General features: G+C 36.7%; 1 protein-coding gene across 2 annotated transcripts in view; it reads left to right on the forward strand.

The window, feature by feature from the left end:
- kcnd3 (potassium voltage-gated channel, Shal-related subfamily, member 3) overlaps positions 1-24,045 on the forward strand; it is a 171,138-nt gene that overhangs the window by 131,707 nt on the left and 15,386 nt on the right. For both annotated transcript variants that reach the window (XM_047362606.1, XM_047362597.1), the window contains 2 exons: positions 1,926-2,094; positions 22,798-22,899. In XM_047362606.1, coding sequence (XP_047218562.1) covers positions 1,926-2,094; positions 22,798-22,899 — 271 coding nt within the window. The remainder of the gene's footprint in view (positions 1-1,925; positions 2,095-22,797; positions 22,900-24,045) is intronic.

The raw sequence follows: 24,045 nt of genomic DNA on the forward strand, positions 1-24,045 counted from the left end.
TCACCTTCTTCAGAGATTTTTTAATGTTGAAAAGAAGAAAATGTCAGATAAATGTTTGGTATGCGTTTTGTACTAACATTTAGGGCTGTGGGAACTCTGATTGTGTAGACGACAAGGTGCTTGCAGCAACAGGAAGAGCTAACTGGAGAACAAAACATTATGTTATTTATTTGTTTTTGTTTTTTACTTTAAACCTCTACCTGAAAGGGAAAATCTTGGCACCTTATCAGAAAACCTAAGCAGAAACAAGAAATATTTACAAGCTAGGAAATACAAATAGAGCAAGAGAAAACAATTCAAAACATGTTACCATTAGGTATGGGTGAAAGTCTGTCATGATATTTTGTGGTATTTATTGTAACTATAAAATTTAGCAGAAAAAGTCTTGGAAAACCCATTGCAGCCTTTTTTGCCAATAGATTGCATGTTTGGGATTGAATGTTACTGTAGTCAAAGCCCCGCAAACACAAATTGCTCTTCTAAAATAAACCAAACAAATTAACAAGAAACAACTTAGAGATCATTGCATAGACTACTTCTGATCCTTGGACATATTAAGTAGTGTAGTTTTATCTCTGCTATTGCTGTTTTATTTATTGCTGCTCTTATGGAATTAACAGTGGAAAAAACTGTAATTTTAATAAAATACATAAATAAGTGATGTTTCCTTTCTTATACACATGTATGAAATGGTTTGTACCCTCATATAATTCACTCGTTAAACCCATAATGTTTGTGTGCCACACTGAATTTCGTTATGACTACATGAGGTCTAAAGCACCTTAGTGTAACTTCTGTGTAACGGGATATATCTGTGATGTACTCCATGGCTGTATGGACATAAAGTATCACTCAGTTTTCCCTGTTTCTGACACTTTGGGTTTATTTCTGCCACAGTTAATATGACAAGACACAGTGGAGCCAGAGTCCTGTGCAACAAGCTGCCATTGTCTTCCTTGGTTTGCCTCGGCAACGTTTACTTTCTGTGCATCTCTAAAACCAAAGTGTTGGGTGAATCATCATCTCACTTGTTCTGTGTGTTCGAGAAAAAACTGGTATTTGAAGGCAACATGTGCCTCATGTACTTTGCAACAGGCTTTTTTATGGTGAAATAAAGTATTTTGCAACTCTGGGTTATTTTTACTAAGAGTGACTATATAGTTCACTGAGAACATTTTTCTTTTTCACAGTAGGTCTTTACATATTTACTGCTCAGTTTGTTACAGGTTTATTTGTAACCAACTTAAGTTGGGTCCGGTACATTCAGTGGAACTTCTGCCTTGGAGAAAAACAAGAAAAAAATACCTTCTTTCTTCTCATGAATAAGGAATGAGCCCTGCTAGAAATAAGTTGTTTTTCCAACTTAACTGGTGCTATCTTAGCTTTTCTCCCCTCTTGTATTTTTCACTGTTGTGCCAGCACCCTGTGCATCTTCCTTGGGGAAATGAAAAATTGTGAGATAGGTATTGTAATTTAGTCGTCTATCTTTGAGAACGGACAAAAAAATTGATTTGGATTTGCAAATAATAGGCATAATAGACATACACATAATTCGAATAAATGTCTTTTGGGAAATGTCCCTGGCATTAACAGTGTCCTCCTGCTTCTCTCTAAAGGTTAATAGTATCAGATATCAGTGAGTGAGTCACTGGACATAACTGTGTCATTTGGTGATGGAAAAGGTTTGATTGCAGTCTCCTTTTTTCTCCCTGTAAGTAGGGGAGATGCAGTCAACAGGTCAGGTTTTATTCTGACTAGGATTGATGCATGCAGCACAGGGAAGCCTGAAAAGAAGATGAAAGCAAGATATATGGAGAGTGGCTTTGCAGAAAAATTTAAATGATTTATTTACTAGGATCGACTATGCATGTCTCAATGCAAGATTTTTACTAAAAGCATCCCTTTTTCTCTCTTATATTTGACAGATATGGAGACATGGTCCCAAAGACGATTGCAGGGAAGATCTTTGGCTCAATCTGCTCTCTGAGTGGGGTGCTGGTAATTGCCCTTCCTGTCCCTGTTATCGTGTCCAACTTTAGCCGCATCTATCATCAAAACCAGAGAGCAGACAAGCGTCGAGCGCAGAAGGTTCAGGTGAACACAATTTTATTTCTCTTCTGACGGGTCTCAGAGAGGTGGACCTTCCAGGCCAGTGGGGAGCTCTGACGTTTTTCTACATCAAACAAAGAAACTCCACAGGGTTCAGGTCTTACCTGATATGATTTGTCATATACAGTCATAGTACAAATTAAAGGGGATACAAGTCAGTTTTGGGTCCAATATCACACCCGAAGATGGCATCATTCCTGACTATAGGGCTGAAACCACCAATCCAGATGAAATGGTCCGCTGTTGCTGGAGATCATATTCTGATTTTACTTTTGAAGCTGAATAGTTTTTTTTGGAGAATTTTAGTCTTGAAAAAGGAGAAAATATAAGATAGATGTTCACAATGCGTGCTTTGCAAAGCTTCAGCATTGTACAGTTACAGTAATAACTGAGGACCAACAAGGACCAGCAATAGGAAGGTTGAATGGATTACAGAATGTGCCAATAGTTCTAACTGCTATTTAAAAAATGGAATTTAGATGAAAATGTTTAACCATCATCTGTTCTTCACCTAATTTTGGTAAAATGGTAAATTCCTATTTATTGAGTTGTGTACTGTGAAGCTTTTTTAACCTATCATTATGCTCTAAGATCCGTTGTGCCCCCACTCCCATGCCTACCCCACTACTCTTCTTAGCAGGATTCAGATTTAGCAGCTCTGCCACTGACTTGTTGACACAGATGAAAACACCATTCTGAAGTTTATTGTGTAATTACCTGTGTTAAAAACAAGTAAAGATATGGGTCAAAACTGCAGCTGTCTAAATGACTGGCTCTGTGTTTTATCCGTATTAATTTATCTGTATTAATTTACACAATTAATACGGATAAAACAGCAGGGAAAAATAAAAACAATCTGCAACAAAAATCTTGGATCAAAGAATCTCTACTCACAACTTTTAAACCTTTGCTATATACTATTTTAATTAAGAATGATATTTTGTAACTGACCACCTTTGATCTGCAGACTAAGGCCCCACTTTCTGATCACCTATTGAGTAGGATTTTAGGTATAATGCATTTAAAGTATTCATAGTTATTATAGTAAACATAAACAGCTTCAAACTTGACTTAAGGGGTCAAAATAACTTCTAAAGAATATATAGCAACTTACAAAATGTTTTAAAACCATCTGTACATTATAATTGTAAGATGACTGTGATCATCATAGTTTCATATTAGTTTAAATAGGTAGGGAGACCAAATATTTGGTTTATCAATCATTCTAAAAAATATTTCAAATTTCAAAGCCAAAATCTGCTGTTGTCAATGAGCCAAGAGTCTTTTTTTCTAAACATTTACAGAGATGTCTGTTCTTAGAAATACATGTTAGTTCATGTAAAGTTCTTCCTCTTCAAAGCAGAATGTAGCTTTTTCTGTTCGAGACATGAGACATGATGTCTGGTCTAAAAATGTCTCAAAAAGCTGAATCTGTCTAATAGGACTAATTCAACAGCCTTTAATGCCCCTGTCCTGCAGGACTAAACGCTGGCCAGGATTAGATTTTCATTTGCAAATAACAGTTTTAATATCTTACCTATACATGTATTTATTATTTAGATTTTAATACATAGACAAACTACATGCTACTTATAGTAGCAGCTTCCTGGTGCTTATTGTGCAGAATTTACACTTTATAGAACAACACAACTTTGACAAGCAGCTTTTTAAGACACATTCTACATGTGGCTTCATAACTGTGGCTTTAAAACAGCATTACATTAGTAATAGTCATGGTTGGCACTTCTTTAGCTTCAACATCAGGATTGTGGGTGAGGGAATCTCTGGACTCTCATTTAGGGACTTTGAAACTTTGGGAAAGATGTCATGAAAAATTCAAAAATTGAAACTATAGACTTGTAAAACTTTGGTGCACCTTGTTACCATTAACGGCCCACTGTCTTCTCAGGACAGTTGAAACAAGGACCATAATCATGAAATTGCAAATATCCAAGGAGTACTTTTCACTCTACTAATTTGCTGCCTCATCAGGCCTGTTGTATTCTAGGTTTATGCTTTATATCGGTTGTTTTCTTGACTGTTTTTCTACTGCCAACTAAAAATCACAAAAATTCAATAAATCTGATTATATTCATAATCTGGCTCTTTAGATCAATCCAGTGCATATGGATCAGGTAAAAAAAAATTTCTTGTGTTCAGTGTAGTTCGCTAGGGAGCTAGAGTCATGGTTTTCCACTGGCCTAAGTCCAGCTTTGGGGCACAAACAACACTGGTACATCACTGTTCTGTTCTCCTCCAAGTGTCACTTATCTAGGTGTCTGAAACAACACTATTCATTATCAAAGCTCTACAGACATTGAATACAGGAGCTGCAAACATTCTTTTTTCTTCATACAGATCTAAAGTTGTTTCTGTTTTTAACATTGACACAACTGCCAAGCAAAATCTATGCAATGTTATATAATATTTAAGAGTCATCAACTTGGTTTTAAGCCAAAAAATTATTATCAGGTTACCCTCGACAATATCTCCCCTCATTAAATAGAAAAAAGGTAGGGAGTTTTTTTTGCATCCTTAGACACATGAATGTTTTTCTGGTTCTCTAAGGACATTTTATGCATTCCCAGGCCAGCTAAGAGATGTAATCCCTCAAGTGAGTTCTTAGTCTGCCCTGAGGCACTCATTAGATCTTCAAAATACCTCAGTTGATATGTTTCAACATGAAGAAACAGCAGCTTTGCTCCCTGTCTTTCACTATCTTTCATGGTTCAGCTCAAACATCATTCAAGCGAAGCTCTATTCAGTTCTTCTATCTATCCTCTCACTTCTTCTTTCTTTCCCTACACACAACTTATAGCTACGTTGTGAACACAGATTGTCACGAAAATTGAAAGCCTTTTCCTTGGATCACACAGCTTCTGACAAAATCAATGGGGGAAGGTAAATGGTGTTGTATGTATTTATTAAAGCATTATCTGCATTTAAAATTCCACTTTCATCAAGTAGGAAAGATAAACATGTGCCAAATGGATTTTTCACCAGGTGGTAATCCGTCACCCATTTGTTACAGTTTTATTAACATTAATTAGGTCTAATGCTACACATTCCAAAGCTGGACAAATGATTTAAAAATTACAGCAAGTATGAATAAAAATCTGATAATCATCAGTTTCCCTGAACACAGTAAAATCTGAATTAAGCAGGCAAACACAGTCTGTACGATGAGAATTTCAGATTTGTGTATTTGGGCCATCAGTATTAATAATTCTGACAATAACAACAAGATCTGTGACCTTTCAGCAGATTACATGCTACAAAATAGAGCTACTTTAGCCCTATATAAAAAGATAGCCAATGTTTTGCTAATTTTGTTCCCTGTTTATGAAAACCTTCATTTATCACAGTGTTCTTTAAACTCTAAAAGCTTACAGCTGTCTGTACCAAAACCTGACCCTTCCTTTGCAGTTATTTCCCCTCTTTGCATTATTTGTATAGTTTGTATTTTAGGTGTTTTATTCTTGCAAGCATAGCAGTATAATACAGTTTAAATCAGACATTTGCATACAATGTACAAAAAGAGACTTAACCTTCTTTTTCCACTGTCTGACATTAAATGAACTTTTCTGGTTTTAGCTACATTAGGATTGCCAAAATTATTTTTACTAAGAAATAGAGTAATGAGATCAATCAGAAAACAAAATGTTCATATTAATCAAGTTGTTCCAACTAGTTTTTCCACATTATTTAAAAGGATTTTGAAGTGTTATGAACTTAATTACCATAATTATAAACATACGTTTTTAAGTTGATTACTCAAAAAATGTAGTTGTTCCAATAAAGATTATAGATTGTTTAAAATGATTTTTCAAGTATTATGAACTCAATTGAACAGTTTTTAAGTTAATGACCATTAAAAAATGTAATGTTAGTACTGAAATTGCAGTTATTAAAAACACAGATGAGTCTCATGTTTTTTTCAAATGTCGACCAAGGTGTTAAAAAACTCTCTTTCTGTGAAGATTCCAGTGGCGCTGCAATACTGGCAAGTAAAAGAGAGACTTTCTGCAGATCCGACTCTTTCTTTAGTTTCCTCAGTTTTCTGAGTGTGATTCCTTGATAGATGTGATTTAAGGCTACCCCATGTTTTAAAAGTACAAAAACAATTTAGGTAAAGACATGGCAGAGGTTGTCCACTATGACCGTGGCGTAACCTGTAATGTCTTTTATAGGTTTCAGCTTTACAAATTTTGCACCCCCATCCCATTTTTTAAGACATGAGCCAACTTATTAAAACTCCAATCGGCCTTAAATGACAGTATCTTTGCTGATGCAAAGTCTCACTTACTTCAGGATGACACTGGCAGAATCATACGGATATTCTACACATCTTGACATCTTAAGCAAAAATGAAATGCAGCCTTTATGACCAGGAAAAATACAAACTTTAAGTTGTATCACAATAGTAACCAAAATAATTTACAATACAAATATCATGTCTAACTCATTCCTATCTTTCTCTGCAACTGATAGGCACAAAAGCAAGAATGGATGAAATGAGCAAGAAAATAAAAATAAAAAACACCTTCATGACTACTTCTATCCCTCTCAACTATCCACAGTCTAAATGCTGACAGTTTTGGTCCAACAACCATTTGCCTGCTGTGGGACTTCAAAGTTGTCTACATGAATGACAAAGGATGAATGAAAATATGTTCATGAATAACTTGAATTTATATTACACAATGTAGTTGAGGGTTACACAAAAAACTCCATAGGAAGCCCTCTTTACTTATAATTTGTCGAATGAAACTTGATCATTATCCACTGCTATGCTAAACTAAAGGGTAGAATGGCCAATTTACACTGCTAAATATGACTTAAGATAGCTAGTAGTAGTACAACAACAAGCTAACATCCTAATACATCAACTGTTAGCAGGTGTAGCTTAACCTCTACATGAGTCCACTAATGGTCATATCACAATTACAAATAAGCCCAAAATCATTGCTTTAGTAGAATGTATTTGAAAATGAAATGACACACATTGAAAATATCCTTTCTATGTTATTTGTCCAACCTACTAGTCCTATAACACACGGTCTTAACTGTCTGAATTTGTCAAGGCATGTTAAGTGTGTAGGGAGGGAACTTGAAATCTTTGACTCTAGTTGGAGAAAAAATAAGTTATCAAGTCAATTTCATTAAGTTACTACAACTTAAAATAAACACAAAAAGTTTAGTTTAAATAACACACAATATTAAGTTGGTGTATTTAACAACATTATTATCTCAACACAACTCATAAAAATAATGTTTGAAACTTAAAAGGTTCACCTAAATCAATAAATAATTTAATTTTTTTTACCTTGCAATAATCAATTTAATTAAGTGGTGGTAAAAGGTCCCCTGAATTACTTTTTAGAGTGATCATATCCCAAAATTAGCTAAAGTAAATGTTTCGAAGTGCCCATCACAAAGCCCTGATCAGTTACAGAAAAGATTTGTGAATAGAGCTGAAAAGCTGTCAGCCAGCAAGAAGTCCTACAAACCTGACTCAGTTACACCAGTTTTGTAAAGAGGAATAGGTCCCAATTCCAGCAAACTGCAGTGAGAAGCTTGTAGAAGATAACCAAAATTTTTGACTTTAGATGAAAGGCAATATGACCAAATGCTATGCAATGTATGTAACCATTTGGCTATAACTGTACAAACAAACACATTTTCATGAGATTGATCAACTCTTTGAATGAGATTTCAGGATTCTGTCCTCCTTCTAGTGTATAGCACTGCCTTTAAATGTTAAAAAGTCACTTTTTGCTGCATCCAAGAACCAGACCGAGTGTAGTAGCATCAGCTGGCTCTTATACAAAACTGAGCTGGTAATCATAGTTTGAGGGCAGGCCTGACAGTTTTTGTTCACCATAGATGGATAGTGTGTTTGCTCGGAGCTGGCAGACATGCACACACAGACACATATTTTCAGAGTCCATCCCTCTCTCTCATCACTGCCATTCACAGCTCTTCCAAGCAAGGCTTTTTTCACTCGCTCGTCTTCTTCCCTCATCCATGCTCCTCTGCCTCCATCCACTACTGCAATTCTACCCCCTCCTCACCCCCATTTCTCTCTCTTCTTTCCGGTGATTAATACCATCCATCTCTGGACATGTTGTCTTGTTGCAGTTTAAATCTGTTTAAAGTCCTACAACTGTGACCTGACCACTGCCCGAGTCTTAACTAAGCATAACCTTGTCTGCTGAACAAGACTCCGTTGTAACACAGCCAACTGCTCAGGGAGGAAAAGGAGGATTGGAAAGTTCAGGGAATTCTCTAAATGGAAAATGGGTTGAAATAAGATATGAAGAATTAGATGGAGATAAAAGAGAGGAAAAGGAGTGGTACAAGAAAGGCCAGAGGGAAGGAGTGAGCAGAGGAGGCTGAGGGAACATAGACATGGGATAGAGCTGGAGGCAATGCATGTCCTGATGTTGTGTTCTTTCCTGAAATAGCTATCACCCAGATGAGGTGCTGGCTGAAAGAAGAGTTTATGTCTGTAGGCCTGTTTATGCGTGCATATGCATCTGTTGAGTGAAAATCCCCATCTGCATCTAACGGAGGGGTGCATCTGTGCAGTGCATTAGCTGTATGTTTGCATACACCTTGGTTCCTATTGGTTTAGTCTTGACCTTCTCTGCATCATTTCCTGTGTGTGTTCTGCACTGCAGTGTTGCGCAGTGTCCCGAGCACCCCACTGCCACAGTACCCACACTTTCACCCACTACCAATGAATCGCTGTAATATGGGGGTACAGATCTCATTAACCAGCACTAAATGACTTGTTTCAGGCACTCTGGTGTCTTTTTGGCTTGCCTGCGGTGAGGTCAGTGATTTGCTTCAAGCACCAGCATATCCAGTGGATTGCTTTCCTCCCTTTCATAACACCATGACTAAAACACCTTATCACCGCTTTCATGATAATGATGCACCTGGATCCTTTGATCTTCAAAAGAGTTATTACGATGGCAAATGAAGGTCTAAGTGCCATGGATGATGGGAGATTGGTAAATGTGATATTTCAGATCATTTAGATTTAATCTGTGCCATTTCAAACTTTAATTCTCCAACATGATTAAGTGTTGCCAGTATCAATGCTCACATTTCTGAGACCTGTGCAGTGTGCTCCAAATATTTTGTTGCCCTAAAAACTTAGCTATTTTAAACCAGTGATTTGCCACTCTACAAGTTAGGTTAGTTTTAAAAATAATTAATAATCTAAGTAACTCATGACCAAATACAGAGTAAAACCAAATTGATCTATACCGGGCACCCACAGTTCATCCTTTATAAAAAACTCACCAAACGCTGATTAAAACCTTCTAGGTTTTCAGATATCTCCTCCTGTGAATAATAAACAAAGAACATATGAATTAGATTGTGCTGACCTTTTTCACATTAATTCATCTTATTAGATGTCACATAACTTAAATTTGTATTTTTTTTATTTCTATTAAGAGGAGTGACTGGGCAAACAAGAGTCTCTGCCTACCTCTAAATAAGATGGAGCCCTTGTCATTGCATTGTCTGTGTTTTCACTGCTGATGACAGCTGTGATTCTTAACGCCCCTCCACAACCGTGAATCACTCAGGCATGCCATAGTTTTCAACACCCTATTACTGCCCTCAGCAGAACATGTAGTGTTTTTTAATGCTCAATAACCTAAATGACATACGACCTTCCCTGTCATTAAACTAACCATTTGCAAGTGCCACTAGTCATTTACCACAGCAAAGACGTCATTTTCTCCACACTTCTCTTCAACAAGTGGTTATGTTTTGCAGAAAATTCATTCATCCCGAGGTAATTTCTTAGAATAGTTCAACTGAGAGCTAAATCGAAAAGCAATTTTTAGATTGCCTTTCACTTTATTGAAATGACGAAAGGAGAACAGATGGGACGAAAGGGAGGTAGAATGAGGGGAGGATGTGAGGCATTAGTACTCCAGTGTTTTCCATCCTCCTCTTCATCCCTCTCCCATTCCTTTTTTTTTGCCTCCTCATCACACGAGTCGTACCTTCCCTCCCACCCCCCACACACATCAATCTTCATTCAGGTCTAATTGTTAGCTGTGAGCCGAGCTCCCCTTACAATTAACCATCCATCTGGGTGGCTGTGAAGAGACAGCCCCTGATCTATCTCACTGCACAGAGAACAGCTACATGAGGATGCCACCAGTTGCTGAATGTGGCAGTCGGGACAACACAGCAGAGGCCTATCCTCGAATCTGTCTTCCATAGTCTATAGTGCAACTATTTCTTTTCTCCATCTTTATTGAAACAATGTTAGTTGCAATACAATCATTTTTGCCTGAGTTAAATAATGTTGTAAAGTTCTAATATGAAAAGACATTTTTAAATGTAGAGTTACAAAAAGCCAGTGTTACCAAATAATCAAAAAATAAATCAAAAAATTAAATGAACTGCGCTTTTAATAGTATGCCACAAATGGGAATCCATTCAAGGAAATATCCACCCATATTTGAGTATATGTATGATGAATAAAGCCAGAGTAAATAGTGTCTAGTTTTCACAGACTGATAAAATTTACAACATGTACTTTTAAGAAATAAATACTATTTCCAAAACTGGTGGTGTTTTTAGTGCAGAAGGGAAAAATAGATTAAAGCAATCTGTTTTATTGCTGACTTTACAAAAAGCAATCAAAAACTGGTGATTTATTTAAAAAGTTGTATTCAGAAAATGTTTGTGCTCAAAATCTTTAGTTACAAAGGACATTAATACTACAATAAAGAACATTTAAGGTAATAATACATAAAAACGTAGCTGATTAAATCTGTGTTAAATCCTGCATTTCTTTTCATTAAAAGATAATTTACTGTCTGTGTTTAGATAATTTTTGTACCAAATCATTCACATACATTCACAAGTAAATACAGACAGACAGACAGACAGACAGACAGACAGCTTTCCTCCTTTTCTCGCTGTTTTCAAAAGTTTAGGTGACCTTTGTCTGAGAGTGTTTTGGCCTTCTAGACAATCAATAAGGTTGTCTGTGTGTTGCAATAAGAAAGACCAAAAAAAACGAGGTAGAGACATGTTGGTGGGCTACTGTTGAGTATAGGGTCAAGAGGGGTGACAAAATGAGAAAAGAGAGCCAGACAGAGGTGTGATTTTATTTACAAAGAAGAACCAATCCTTAGACTAATGTTAGTCTAAAGTAAAGGTGTCTACAGGCCTACAGTGTCACCAGATATGATTTCCTTAAAATCAATCTTATCATTGTTTAGATCTTCCCATCTGCTTCCCAAATGGATTTTCGAAGAGTCACAGCTTTTTCTTTTCTGCTCTGTATTGACCTGACATTGTACTCCTGTTTTTTCCATATGTGTATATTCACACTGCATCTAATGCGGTTTAGACTTATTTCCTTTTGGCAGTACTGTCAGTCTGTATAAAAGCATCTCTTAAGATGAGTGGCAGCTGCCAAACAAAATAAGCCTTGTCACTGTTATTTATGTGTGGGTGTGGAGGTGCTCTCCCTCATCAGATGGTCTCTTCTTTCATTTGCATGGTTCTGAGGCAGGCCTGAGGCAAAACCTAAACTGGTCTCAAAGCTTGATTGCTCTACTTTTAATGCAGATCTACACAACCATAGCACCACCCACAATGTGTCAAGAATTTTTTAACTTTCCCTTCGGACCAAAAACATTTGCATCTGACAAAACTTACTGACTGTTTTCAAAGGAGTATGATATAAGTGTATGTAGCATTTTATTTATTTATTTATTTGAGAATATGTCAGGTTAGAGTCCTCACCTGGCGACACATTTGGGCAAAATAAAGTTTGCTCTGGCGTGACTCCTTCGGCTATCAGCTTTAACAGAGATACTTAAACTTCTCCACTTGAGGCAGGAACTCCCCTCCAACCTGAAGAGGACAAGCCACCCTTTTCCGGACGAGAACCATGGCCTCGCACTTGGAGGAGCTGATCTTCATCCCAGCTGCTTCACACTCGGCTGCGAACCGCCCCAGCGCATGCTGTATGTCTTGGCTAGAGGGGGCCAGTAGGACCACGTCATCTGCAAAAAGAAGAGACGAAATCCTCTGGTCCCCAAACCAGACCTCCTCCGGCCCTTGACTGCATCTAGAAATCCTGTCCATAAAAGTTATGAACAGGACCGGTGACAAAGGGCAGCCCTGCCGGAGTCTAACATGCACCGGGAACAGGTCCGACTTAGTGCCGGCAATGTGGATCAAACTCCTGCTCCGCTTGTACAGAGACCGGATGGCCCCTAATAAAGGGCCCCCGATTCCATACTCCTGGAGCACCCCCCACAGGGCATCACGAGGGACACAGTCGAATGCCTTCTCCAGGTCCACAAAACACATGTGAACCGGTTGGGCAAACTCCCATGAACCCTCGAGTACCCTGTAGAGGGAATAGAGCTGGTCCAGTGTTCCACGGCCGGGAAGAAAACCACACTGCTCCTCCTGAAACCGAGGAGATTTTTATTTTTTTTATTTTCCTCTGCACAATTTTCTGCACCAATCAGGGACAGATTTATTAGTCTAATTGCAAGTGCTAAATGTGCATAAAACGAGAGTGTGTGCATCTGTGTAATCCTGCACTCAAAGAAAGAATTGCTCCTACAATTGTTCTACCAGGCAAGTAGTGTCTCGTGTCCTTGCCTAAATGTAAATACGGTGTTAGTGAACTGTGTTTAGGAAATTTCTGTCTGTGTTTGTGCATATTTATGCAAATTACAGCCTGGACCATATAAACTCCAATTCTTAAAGAATAGTGCTGTTTGTGACCTGCAAATCACATTATAAATTTAATCTACTGAAGGTTGGAGCAAATTTTGATGCAGAAGAAAACCAGGAAAAAAACATTTTTTCCTGAAAGGCAAGTGAAAATGTTAGATTATAGTATTTCTAAATTAGTTTTTTTCTGCTCTGAAAGGCAAGTGGAAAAAAAAATCTAGATTTAAATATTTCTATGTTGATTTTTTTTTTGTTTCTTAGCCCCTGGGGGAATTTTTTTGTTTTGCGTCCCCACGCAATACTTTTGCGTTCGCTCGCAATACTTTTGTGTCCCCATGCAATACTTTTGCATTCGCTCGTAATACTTTTGGGTTCCCACGCTATACTTTTTGCATTCTCATGCAATAGTCTTTGCGTTATCTCGCAATACTTTGTGGGAGACCCGTTTTTGAGATGTATTGAGTTTTATTTTGAAATCAGCCTTAAATAAAAGGATCATCAATCAGACTTAAAGACAGTTATCATCCACATGCTGTCAAACTGCTGAACTCTAGACAATAATACTGCATGAAACCACAACTGACATTTTTTGCTAATTACTGCAGCATGATGTGTACTTTTTTTGCACGGCACTTTTGTTTTTGTAGTGATTTGAACGGTTCGTCTTATTCTAAGCATTTAATCGCATTGTTTACTGCGTGTTAAACTGCATATGACAAATGAACCATATCAATGCCATATCAGTGCTGTTTGTTTTGTGAGCAGTTTGTCAAATGTGCTGCTGTTCCAAAATCCACAGCTTTCTCAAGGTGAGTAACAACTTTTGCGAGCGAATGAAAAAGTATTGCGTAGGGACGCAAAAGAAGAAAAATTGCCCCATGTCCTCTCGCAGGCTCCGTAAGCCCTAAAAGGCAAGCAAAAAAAATTTAGAGGCTTATTTGTCTGTTTGTCCTTGTAATACTTTGCTCTGCCACTAGAGGCACTAGACTAAAACCACCAGCCTTCATTAGCAGTTGTATTGTTCAAATGAATGGTTCCCAAGAACCAATGTCCAATTTTCTAAATGAAAATGTTGTAAAGTAAAATAAAATACAGTAAAAGCACACAAATAGTGTATTTGTTGGCCATGCTATGTTGTTATCATACCAAGCTTGTATATTCATCTGCAATTTAGAATTAACTACTTTATTAATCAGGACAAATGACCATTGTCCACCATGACTGTTCTTTCTTGAATGCTCTTTCTTGGGACCAAGACTGCATCTTGCTAATGGCCTTAAAATTTGCTGTCCATACATGCTTATCATAACTTTTCACAATAAATTTTAAAGGGGTATGATAAATCACCAGTCAAAAATTAAAATATGAACCCTTTAAAGATTTATATATGTATTTATTTGTTTATGTATTTAATATGTTGGTGACAACAGCTGAATAAAAAACTCATTGGAAAAAATAAACATTTTTTGTAGGAAAGAAATCTTGGTTTATTTACTAAGTTGTTTTTGTTTTTGTTTTTGCTGTTGGTTTTTTTTGGGGGGGGGGGGGGGGGGGGGGGGGGGGGGGGGGGGGGGTGTAAAGCCCAGAAAGGCAAGTGAAGAAAATTATTCTGTGGTCTAATTTGAGAAAAAAAGTTGCCTTTCAGGGCAGAACACAAAAAGCTTCAGGGCAGAACACAAAAAGCATCTCAGATCAGTAAATATGGTCGATCCTCACTGCACAATGAAGGTAAGACAAACTGAAGAATCTTTCACCTGGTGTTCAGCTATTAAGTGAAAATAAGGGAGTGTAGAAAAATGAAGCAAAGGACAATTGTTTCTTTTTTACTCAGCAAATAAATTACATATTAATTCAGTGCATCTTTGTGTTGACCAGATGTCATGATTTTACACTGTTCTTTCATTCACTGCTTTTTATTTTAAAGTGCATCAGTTAAAGTGGCAAAAATGGGAAAACTGCTCACATCTGCTAGGCTTATTTGCATCTCTTTATATTAAGGGGGATCTGATTCATGAATGTAGTGTAGAAGTGCAACACAAGTATGGGCAAAGCATAGTCAAAAATAAAAACAAAAACATGCTCAGCTTTGTGAATTTACCCCCCTGATTTCAGATTTTTCTTTTTCTGCACATGACTGTACTTTTTTTTTTGCACTACTTTCTTCAGTTTGGCACTGGGACACTACTCACTGAGAATAAACTGGTTGCTGAAGTGAGTTTTGAGACTAATTAGACAGTAGGTTGCAGGCCATAAAACACTAAGAAAATCTACATGACCCTTTTTAAAGGCTGGTGCTGTCCCTACTCTTCAACACTTCAGTTAACAACATACCCTCTATCCTTGCTTAAAAATTTAAGCACAAGGTTGTTTTCTTGGTCCCCAGCTGGTGGGCTGTGTGCCAGCTGGGGACCAATCAAATACAGAAACTTGATGTTGCCCTCCAGGCAAAAAAGGAGAAGAGAATAACATTTCTCATTTTTCTTCAAAATGACTTATGTCACTTGTACTACAAAGAAAATATGTTATTTATACTTCTACAATATTATTATTACAGTAATGACTATTTTTTCTCTTCCATTATAGCATTCAGACATTTTTCTTTCATCAAAACCATGCATTTCCTTCATTTGGGTACTAGTATGTGACACAATAAAATAGAAAATGTAATCCCCTTGTATAAAAAGATCCATCCATCCGTTTCTAGTTGTTGCAGTTTTCATATTTAAAACCTGAAACTTTAAATAAAATATCTGCTGTAAATTCATGATAAAGTTTTGGACTTATACTTGAAAATTTTGCTGAAATAGAGTCAGAGCTCAAAAATTTAAACCTGGAAGATTGAAATTTTGGCCTGATAAAACTTGTAGGATCAATATTTAGTCATGTTTATGGTTAAATTATTTTATATGCAGTAAACGATTTGTCAGAGATAAATATGTCCAATATAAACATAATGACACATCTACAGCACACAACCTTAAAGTAGACTGACAAAAAGGAAGAAAGCCAAAAGTAAAGTGACTCATAAAGTAAATACAACATTAATCATAGTTTGTAAAGAATAAGAGATAATATGAGAATAAACAATAAATCAATCATAACAGGATGACATTTTTGTGTACATGTGGTAGCAAGCAGTGATGTAATAATAATTTGTCTACTCCTTAACATAGCAGGGGTATTTTAGTAAAACTATAACATAATATTAGTTGATCATGTTGTTGAGACTGATTAGCATAAATGAAACCACTGGGCATTTCCTGGCTATTTTTATTATGATGTATTACTATTCTCAAGGAATTATTGTGAATAAAATTGATGTGTGACACAAGCCTTTTTTTCAGTAACAGGAGGTTTTCAGCTATTTCCGCTTCAGGTGTATTTCATTGCATGTATCAGTATTCCCATATTTTACCGTTCACAAATTAGCTTCTTGAATGTAGTCCTTCTGAACAGCGAGACAAAGTCCATTACCCTCAGGGAGATCTGGACTCTATGTGAATTGTAACACTTTTACCGATGATTTTATAATAAAGTAGAGACTTTTTGAATTACATGCATTAAAACATAAGGGTATATTTTTGAAAACAATACAGAAACATTAAACACCAGCTTTCACACTTTCTACTGTTTACATACGGTTAGATTCTTGAAGATGTTTGGGATCGTTACCACTTTGAGCCTCAGTATGTTTGCGTGTCTAAACACGGGCATATACGCCATCTGTGTGTTTGTCTGTTCTGCTGGGTACAGCTCCCACAAGATAAAGTTGTTTTTACACATTAACCCTCCACCTGGCAATATCTGTATATTTACGTGTTAAATCTAATCCTCTTAAGGATGCTTCAGTGCAAGAATTCAGTCTCAGTCTTTCGTGTCGTGGCCTGAGACAGGACTGCCCTGTTCCCAGAGGTCCCGGGAATCAATCAGAACTGTGAAAGTGGATCTACTCTGGCAGGACATCTTTTAAATGTCCCCTCTATTACCTCCACACTGCCTAGCAACTAGCCACAGTTATAGGCTGCTGTTTGCATGGTGACCCCGACTGAGACAATTCTATTGGCTGAGCAGACAGGAAGGTTATTCCAAAGTCCTTTGGGAATGCTGTGCCAAAGCTAATGTTCATAGCGTGTGAGGGCAAAGAGAGAGGACAGAAACCTGTCAAGGACTGCAGGAGGGATGAGATAATGGTACAGGAGAGGCAGCAATAATAAACAATTGATATACAAGGATGTCTATATATATATATATATATACACATATATATATATATATATATATATATATATATATATATATATATATATATATAATTAATTTTGTGTCTCGGAACATTTGAATATTGTAAAAAAAGTAAACACTGGAAATGTATGGTGTCACACCCTAATCAGCTAATTAACTCAAAACTTGTACAAAGGTTTCTTGGGGCCTTCAAATGGTCTCTCAGTCTGGGTCAGAAAGATACACAATCACAATATACAATAAAGAAGATGGCTGACTGGACTGATGGCCACAAGGAGTGTGAGCAACAAAAGATCAAGCTTTTCACAGAGATATGACAATCTGTGCATGTGTGATCACAGGGAACTACAATGCTTTGCAAAAGATCCCCATTACTGAAATTATCCTGGTTGGAGTTGATGGGAAGATTAGTGAAGCTAAATAGACTGAATTCTGGAAGAAACCCTGTTAGAAATAGACCCAAAACTGGGGTGGATATTCACCTTCTATCAGGAGATCAACCATAAACATATAGCCAGAACTTGAGTGGAAAGGATTAGTTCAAAACAAAACATTGTGTTAGAACTGTCCAGTCAAGGTCCAGACTCAAATTCCTAAAATATTGAAAGGTTCAGAGGGGTGAGAATACTTTACAAAGCTCTATAACACACATCTAAACCATCGGTTTATCCTCAGAAGTGCATGGGGCCCCTTGTAAAGAGCCTTTTTCCCTCCCGACCAGTTACACAGCTTGTATTTTTTTCAGCTATTTTTCTATCTATCATTTTAAATTCATGCATAAAAAAAGATGACAGAATGCAACCTTTGCAAGTACCCTCATTTGAACATCAAACTCTTGACTTTGACGGGGAAATAGCAGGTTTTTGAGACCTAAGTGACTCACCTTATACTTTTCCATTAGATGACTCTGTTCTTCTCTAAGGTCTCTTGTAGTATTTACACACTGGCCTGTGTATGCCTGCTCGCGTGCATGTTTGAAACAAGTTTTCAAATACTTTTTTGTGGACACAGTGGTAAAGTTCACCACATTCATGCAGGGACGATGCCAAGATCAGTTCCTTTCAGGAGCTTTATGAGTTCCACGTTTCTTGATTGGGAAGTCCATGCAGTGTAGTGGTTCTCATCTGTATCAATCATAAGGGTCTCCTATGGCCCTCTGGAGAGAACAGTAAGCTGTTTAATCTTTTATGACTGTGTAGATTAAACATTTCGACGACTATGCTCTCTAAATTAACTCCTACATGGCATGTTAAAGTGACAAGATTCATAGAAGTGGACGCAACATTAGGTTTGAATACCACAAGGTATTCAAGGTGCCTTGGCACAGTCGTAAAATGCACATGGACGGGGAAATCACGAAGTCAGCGTTTTAGGTGCTCAGCACCTGCACAACAATGATTCCTGCAAGCAGTGCCCTGCAAATGTGTTTTCTGCAAGACTGCAAATCTTACAACAATAAATCATTTTTATTTACCTTCCTAATGCTTTTAATAAATGACTAGCAGGTACTGCGCGCAACATAATCACAGAACAGCATGCAGAGCTAGGGGGCAAAAAGCAGTACTTATCTGGTTTGTTTGGTAAATCCAAGTTTCGGAAGACTGATGCAGTTGATTCTAAAGTTACTTTTAAAACATGCAAAAAATGAACAGTAAGTGTTTGATATTCAAACGCAATTAAAGCTCTTTGCCAAAAAACAGCAAAGAGTTCATTCAACCCGTAAAATTCAAGAAGTTATATTAAGTCTGGGTTACTGTTAGAACCAGAGTCTTTTAAAACACAGAACTCTGATCCCATGTAATATGAATTTAAATATAAAAAGTAAGAAGGTGCAGACATGCCCTTAAATTACTTCTTGGTTAAGGCAATTATTGACTCAGTTTTACCATGCAGTCTTGCTTGGTAGGACTCTGTCAGCATCATGTATCTTGACTTTACCACTTGATCTTCCCATTTCATGTTGCAAATGCATCCAATTAGGAGGATGCATCCTGTTCTTGTGGTCTAGCAGATTTTCTGTGAGGTTTAGTTCTGGACTCTGGCTACATCATTCCAAAACTTAAATTTTCTTCTCATAAAATCATTATTAATTGATTTGGATATATTGTTGTACTCATGGTGATGCTAGAAAATGAAATCCCTCTTCATCTTCAGCTTTCTCACAGATACCTGTTGGATTTGGGCCAAAACTGGCCAGTATGTGGAACTATTTATTATTTCACCCACATTGAAAAAATCCTCAATTCCATCCAAGGAAAGGTAACCCCAGAGCATTATGCCATCATCACTGTCTTTTACTTTGGCTATGGTGTTTTTTATGATATATGTAGGGTTTCTTCTTGTTTTAGTCTCATCTTTTCATCAATTCAAAATGTCACCACTGTTCCATATTTTTCTCCATAGGTTGATGAGTGCCTTAACTGTGCTTTGGGTTTTTGTTGCCATTTCCAGACTGATATCTTTGTACAAAGATTAAATTATTTTATATTGCTTTGATCCTTTTAACATATTTACAAACTTTATCTTTTGCCAAATAATGCAAAGAAGTAAATGTCAGAACAATCCTATTGGAATACCTGAAGTTTATACCAGCTTCATCTGATTCACTATAAATTATTACAAGTGTGAACTTAAGAACACTGAATGTTGGAATTCAAAACAACGTGCATTTGTTTTAGGGTGTGTATAAGTATACAGGCAGGTTATTTCAGTTTTTTATCTTTTATATCTTGTCTTTTAATACATTTTAATAAAGTGTTGTTACAATTTTTACATTCTGAAAGTGAAACATTAACACGTTATTTTAAATTCAAATTGAAACAAGTTGTCTTAAAGACGATTAAATGGGTAATTTTATATTTTCTGTGAGCTAGTAATTAAAACTCTGAAAACCAGAAACCATCTTATAATTGGTGGACATTTATTCTTCATTGTCTCTCCAGCAATAATGTATAAACAATAAACGTGTATACTTTTCAAAAGATTTATTACAATCAGTGGTCAATTGCATTTTTGCCTTAGGTAGAGCATGGGTCTAATAAACTAACTTATCTATATATGCCATTTCTACAAAAGCTCAACAACTTCCTTCATGTTAGCTTTGCAAAGTGTTAAAGTTCCTAACCTTGAAAAATTTACAAAACAGTTTTTATCTGAGAACTACATAAAAACTATTTGCCATGTCTTCCAGCAATAAAAGAAGTATTTAAACAAAGCAAATAAATCAGGGATTGCAACCAAACAGAAATGAGCATTTGGACTTCATAGAAACCTTACCCTTACTGTGCAGACTAAAAAAAAAACCATCACCTACACCCCAGTAAGAAAAATAAAAGTTTTATAATGTATGTCACAAGTTTGAGCTGGTGTTTTGAGTATATTTTATAAAATCAAGCTCAGTTTGAGAAGGGGTTTAAATTAAATTTTCAAGTATATATTTGAATGAATGTCTCTTGTTGTACAGCTGTTAATTTGTTTAGATAACATGTAAGGATTATACAGTTTAGGGATTTGCATAAATCCCTGAACTGCATAAAAGAGAACCTTCCTATAGAAGCATTAAAGATCACAGGTGATTAGGTGCACCAGTTTTTCAAACAAAGATATTTTTGGCAAACGATTATTTGATCTATTTGATTAATGGTATAAAATGAAAAACAAAATTTTAAAAACAGTAGATTGATTTTGAAATGTACTACTGTACTCATGCAGAAGGTTTTGGATTGTTTAGTGCCATGCAACACATCTTCTTTGGGCTGTTTTCTATTTCAGCTCTCTGTGTCATTCTGAGACTTTGGCAGCAATCAAAAATGATGAGCCCTGAAGAAGTTGTCTCAAACATCACACCTGATATCTCATCCTAGAATCAGCTTGAGGTGGCTTTAGGTTTTTGTTGAAAAGGAAAATGTTCTTTAACAGCTTTCCAATAAATATGACAGTGTGCTCCAGTTTGCACAGGCCATTTTTAAATGTACAACAATGCATACAAGTGTGCGAGATTTCAGAGAAAAATGTTTAAGAAATACTCCTTGGCCAAGTATGTCAAGCCGGTCATTACAAATTTAGGGGTCAAGATGGATGCTGGTCATAAGCTTGAAGCTCACATTAGAGCTGTTGTAAAATCCAGCTTTTTTCCCTTAAGGCAGCAAGCCAAAGTAAAACCCATTCTTTCGAGACAGTACTTTGAAACTGTTATTCATGCATTTGTGATCACGTGGCTAGACTACTGTAATGCACTTTATATAGGTAGTGGTGATTCGTGCATTTCCCAGCTTTAGAGGGTACAAAATGCTGCTGCATGTCTTTTATCAGGTACTTGGAAATTTGACCATATTTCCCCTGTTTTAGCTTCTTTACACTGGTTGCCAGTACCTTTAGGATCAATTTTAAAATCTTTTTATTTGCTTTTAGAGCTCTTAATGGCCTTGCCCCTCCCTATTTGTCTGAGCTGTTACATCTTTACACACCTTCCATTCCCTCAGGTCAGCTGACCAGTTGTTTCTGAGGGTGCCAAAGACAAAGCGCAAGCTCAGAGGGGACCGTGCTTTTTCTGTAGCAGCTCCAAAGCTGTGGAATGACCTTCCTTTGGGCATTAGACAGGCCTCTTCACTTCCTGTTTTAAATCACTTCTTAAGATCAATCTCTTTTCTTTGGCTTTTGGCACAATCTGAGATGTTTGACTTTGTTTTAATTAATTTATTACTGCTTTTATATTTCACCTTCTCTACTTTATGACTTTATTGTATTTTATGATTGTTTAAAGCACTTTGGTCCTGTGGGTGTTTAAAGTGCTTTATAAATAAAGTTGGTATGGTATGGTATACTGGCAAAGACCAGGTTTTAAAACCATTCCTTATTTTTTAACCCTAATTCTAGAAACTAATGAAAATATTTTTTTAACTTTATAATGTTGGTAAAGATACATCTTGTTGTTTTTTCACATTTTAAAAACACTTTAATAAATATTATTTCCACTGCATCCATTTATTCTTGCTGTGCTAAATTAAAGACCAAACTATTAAAGATATACTTCCTATAAAGATTTTAAAATACCCCCTCCTGCAGGATCATTTTACTGTCAGAGCTAGTCTTGCATAAGAACATTCCTGTCCAAGTTCTTCATTGTATCCTTCTCCGTCTTGTTCATCTCTGTTGCTGTGTGCCTAACACAAGAAATTTGACAAGCTGAGAGAAGGAGCTTCTTCCCAACTTTGATGACTAAAGCTGCACTTAAGACAGTTCTCGCATGGAGTTAAAAAGTAAAGCAGTGTGGCAAAAAAAAAACTCTTAAATAATTTATTTAGCTGTAAAAAAAAAAACTGCTAACATGGTTTGAGTAAATTGAAATTCGTGTTTTAAATGGTTCAAATTACAGCATGACACTTAGGTGCGTGATTTATGCAGGATTTTTCTGCTCTGCTAACAGCTGCCATTCGAACTGATTCTCAATCCAAGGACTGTGTTAGTGTATGATCACCATAAATAATTCATAAGTATATTTGAAGATCCAAGTGAATTTATCACTGGGGATCAGAGAGAATGCAGTAGTAGCTTATGTTTGGTGTGATCAATGAGTTCACAACTGAAATATCAAGCATGTTAAAACTTAAATTAGTGCAATGTCAGAGATTCCTATTTATCTTGTTGTAGGATGTGGTAAAATGCTCTCACTAACAGGTGATTTTTATGCTCTCTTTCCCTTTGCAGAAAGCTCGCCTGGCAAGGATACGACTTTCAAAAACAGGAAGCTCAAATGCCTTCCTCCACAGCAAGCGCAACGGCTTGTTCAATGAAGCTCTTGAGCTCACGGTAAGTCTCACCTCAGCACCAAATAATTTATTATTCCAAAGAATAACCAACCGCAAAGGATGTGGTTAGATTTGTACATATTTTAAGTGGTGACACATAAAACCGGACCTGTGCTCTAGCCGAGAGTCTAAATTCAAGCCTTGCTCTTCTATATCCACTAATTATCCCAGCATCCCATCAGAGGAACTAACTGTGTTCTCATTTAGCGAGAGGCACATTTAATGTGAGCATCCCTATGCCCAGCTGCCCAGCTGAGGTACAGGCTTAAGGCGATGCAGCAAGAAATGTAAATACAACACAAGGATGTTCCCTGCCTCTCTAAAATCTTGTGATTTACAAGCGAGCGATATAGTGGCCCCAGGGGCTGACACTGCACAAAAACAAGTGTTTGCTCCACATTTTTAACTCACTCTTCCAGCGTCTTCTTTGCTGTATCTCTGTCCAGCAGAAGTGGTGAGGACACAATCAGATTGGCGCCATAGAGACTTGTTGGCTGAGAAACCCAACAAATTTACAACAAGGCATTGGTAGACTATAAATCCACAACTGCATCTTGTTTATATGTTTTTGACTGTATTAATTACAAGAAAGTGTCAAAAGATTCAAGTTATATACAAACAAGAATGTTATTTTTGTTTTGTTTTATTAGTCACAGAAAATACTGCATGTACTACAATGCTCCTTGTTTCCTAAAAGAGAGATTTCTTCTTTTTTATTTACTGATGCATAAAATTATTTTGCCGTGAGGAAATTCCAATATTTGATGTGAGGATTACACAACTCAAATATAAAACCTGTCACAAGAGCAAAATATGCACTGCCTGAATAGAACCCCATTTTTTTTGTTTTGTATTTGCTTTGTATTGAAACAGAGTATGAAGGTGCGTAGCTTTAAGTAAATACCACTCCAGCAATGCTTCCTACGCATGGGAAAGTGTAGCATAAGGAATTAGATCACCAACTAAGTCAGTCTCAATATTAAGGCTTTGTACAAGTAAGGTGACAAAATAATCGTCTTCATTGTTGACTGTTTCAGTTCATACCGGGGGTACTGCACTTCTCCTTTTAGACGTTTCTGATAAAGCAAAGATGAAGGTGCTTAAGCAACTCATCTTTTTGGCTAGTTGGCTCTTATTTGCTTTACAT

Source organism: Girardinichthys multiradiatus, chromosome 1 (assembly GCF_021462225.1).
Source record: "Girardinichthys multiradiatus isolate DD_20200921_A chromosome 1, DD_fGirMul_XY1, whole genome shotgun sequence".
NCBI lineage: Eukaryota > Metazoa > Chordata > Actinopteri > Cyprinodontiformes > Goodeidae > Girardinichthys > Girardinichthys multiradiatus.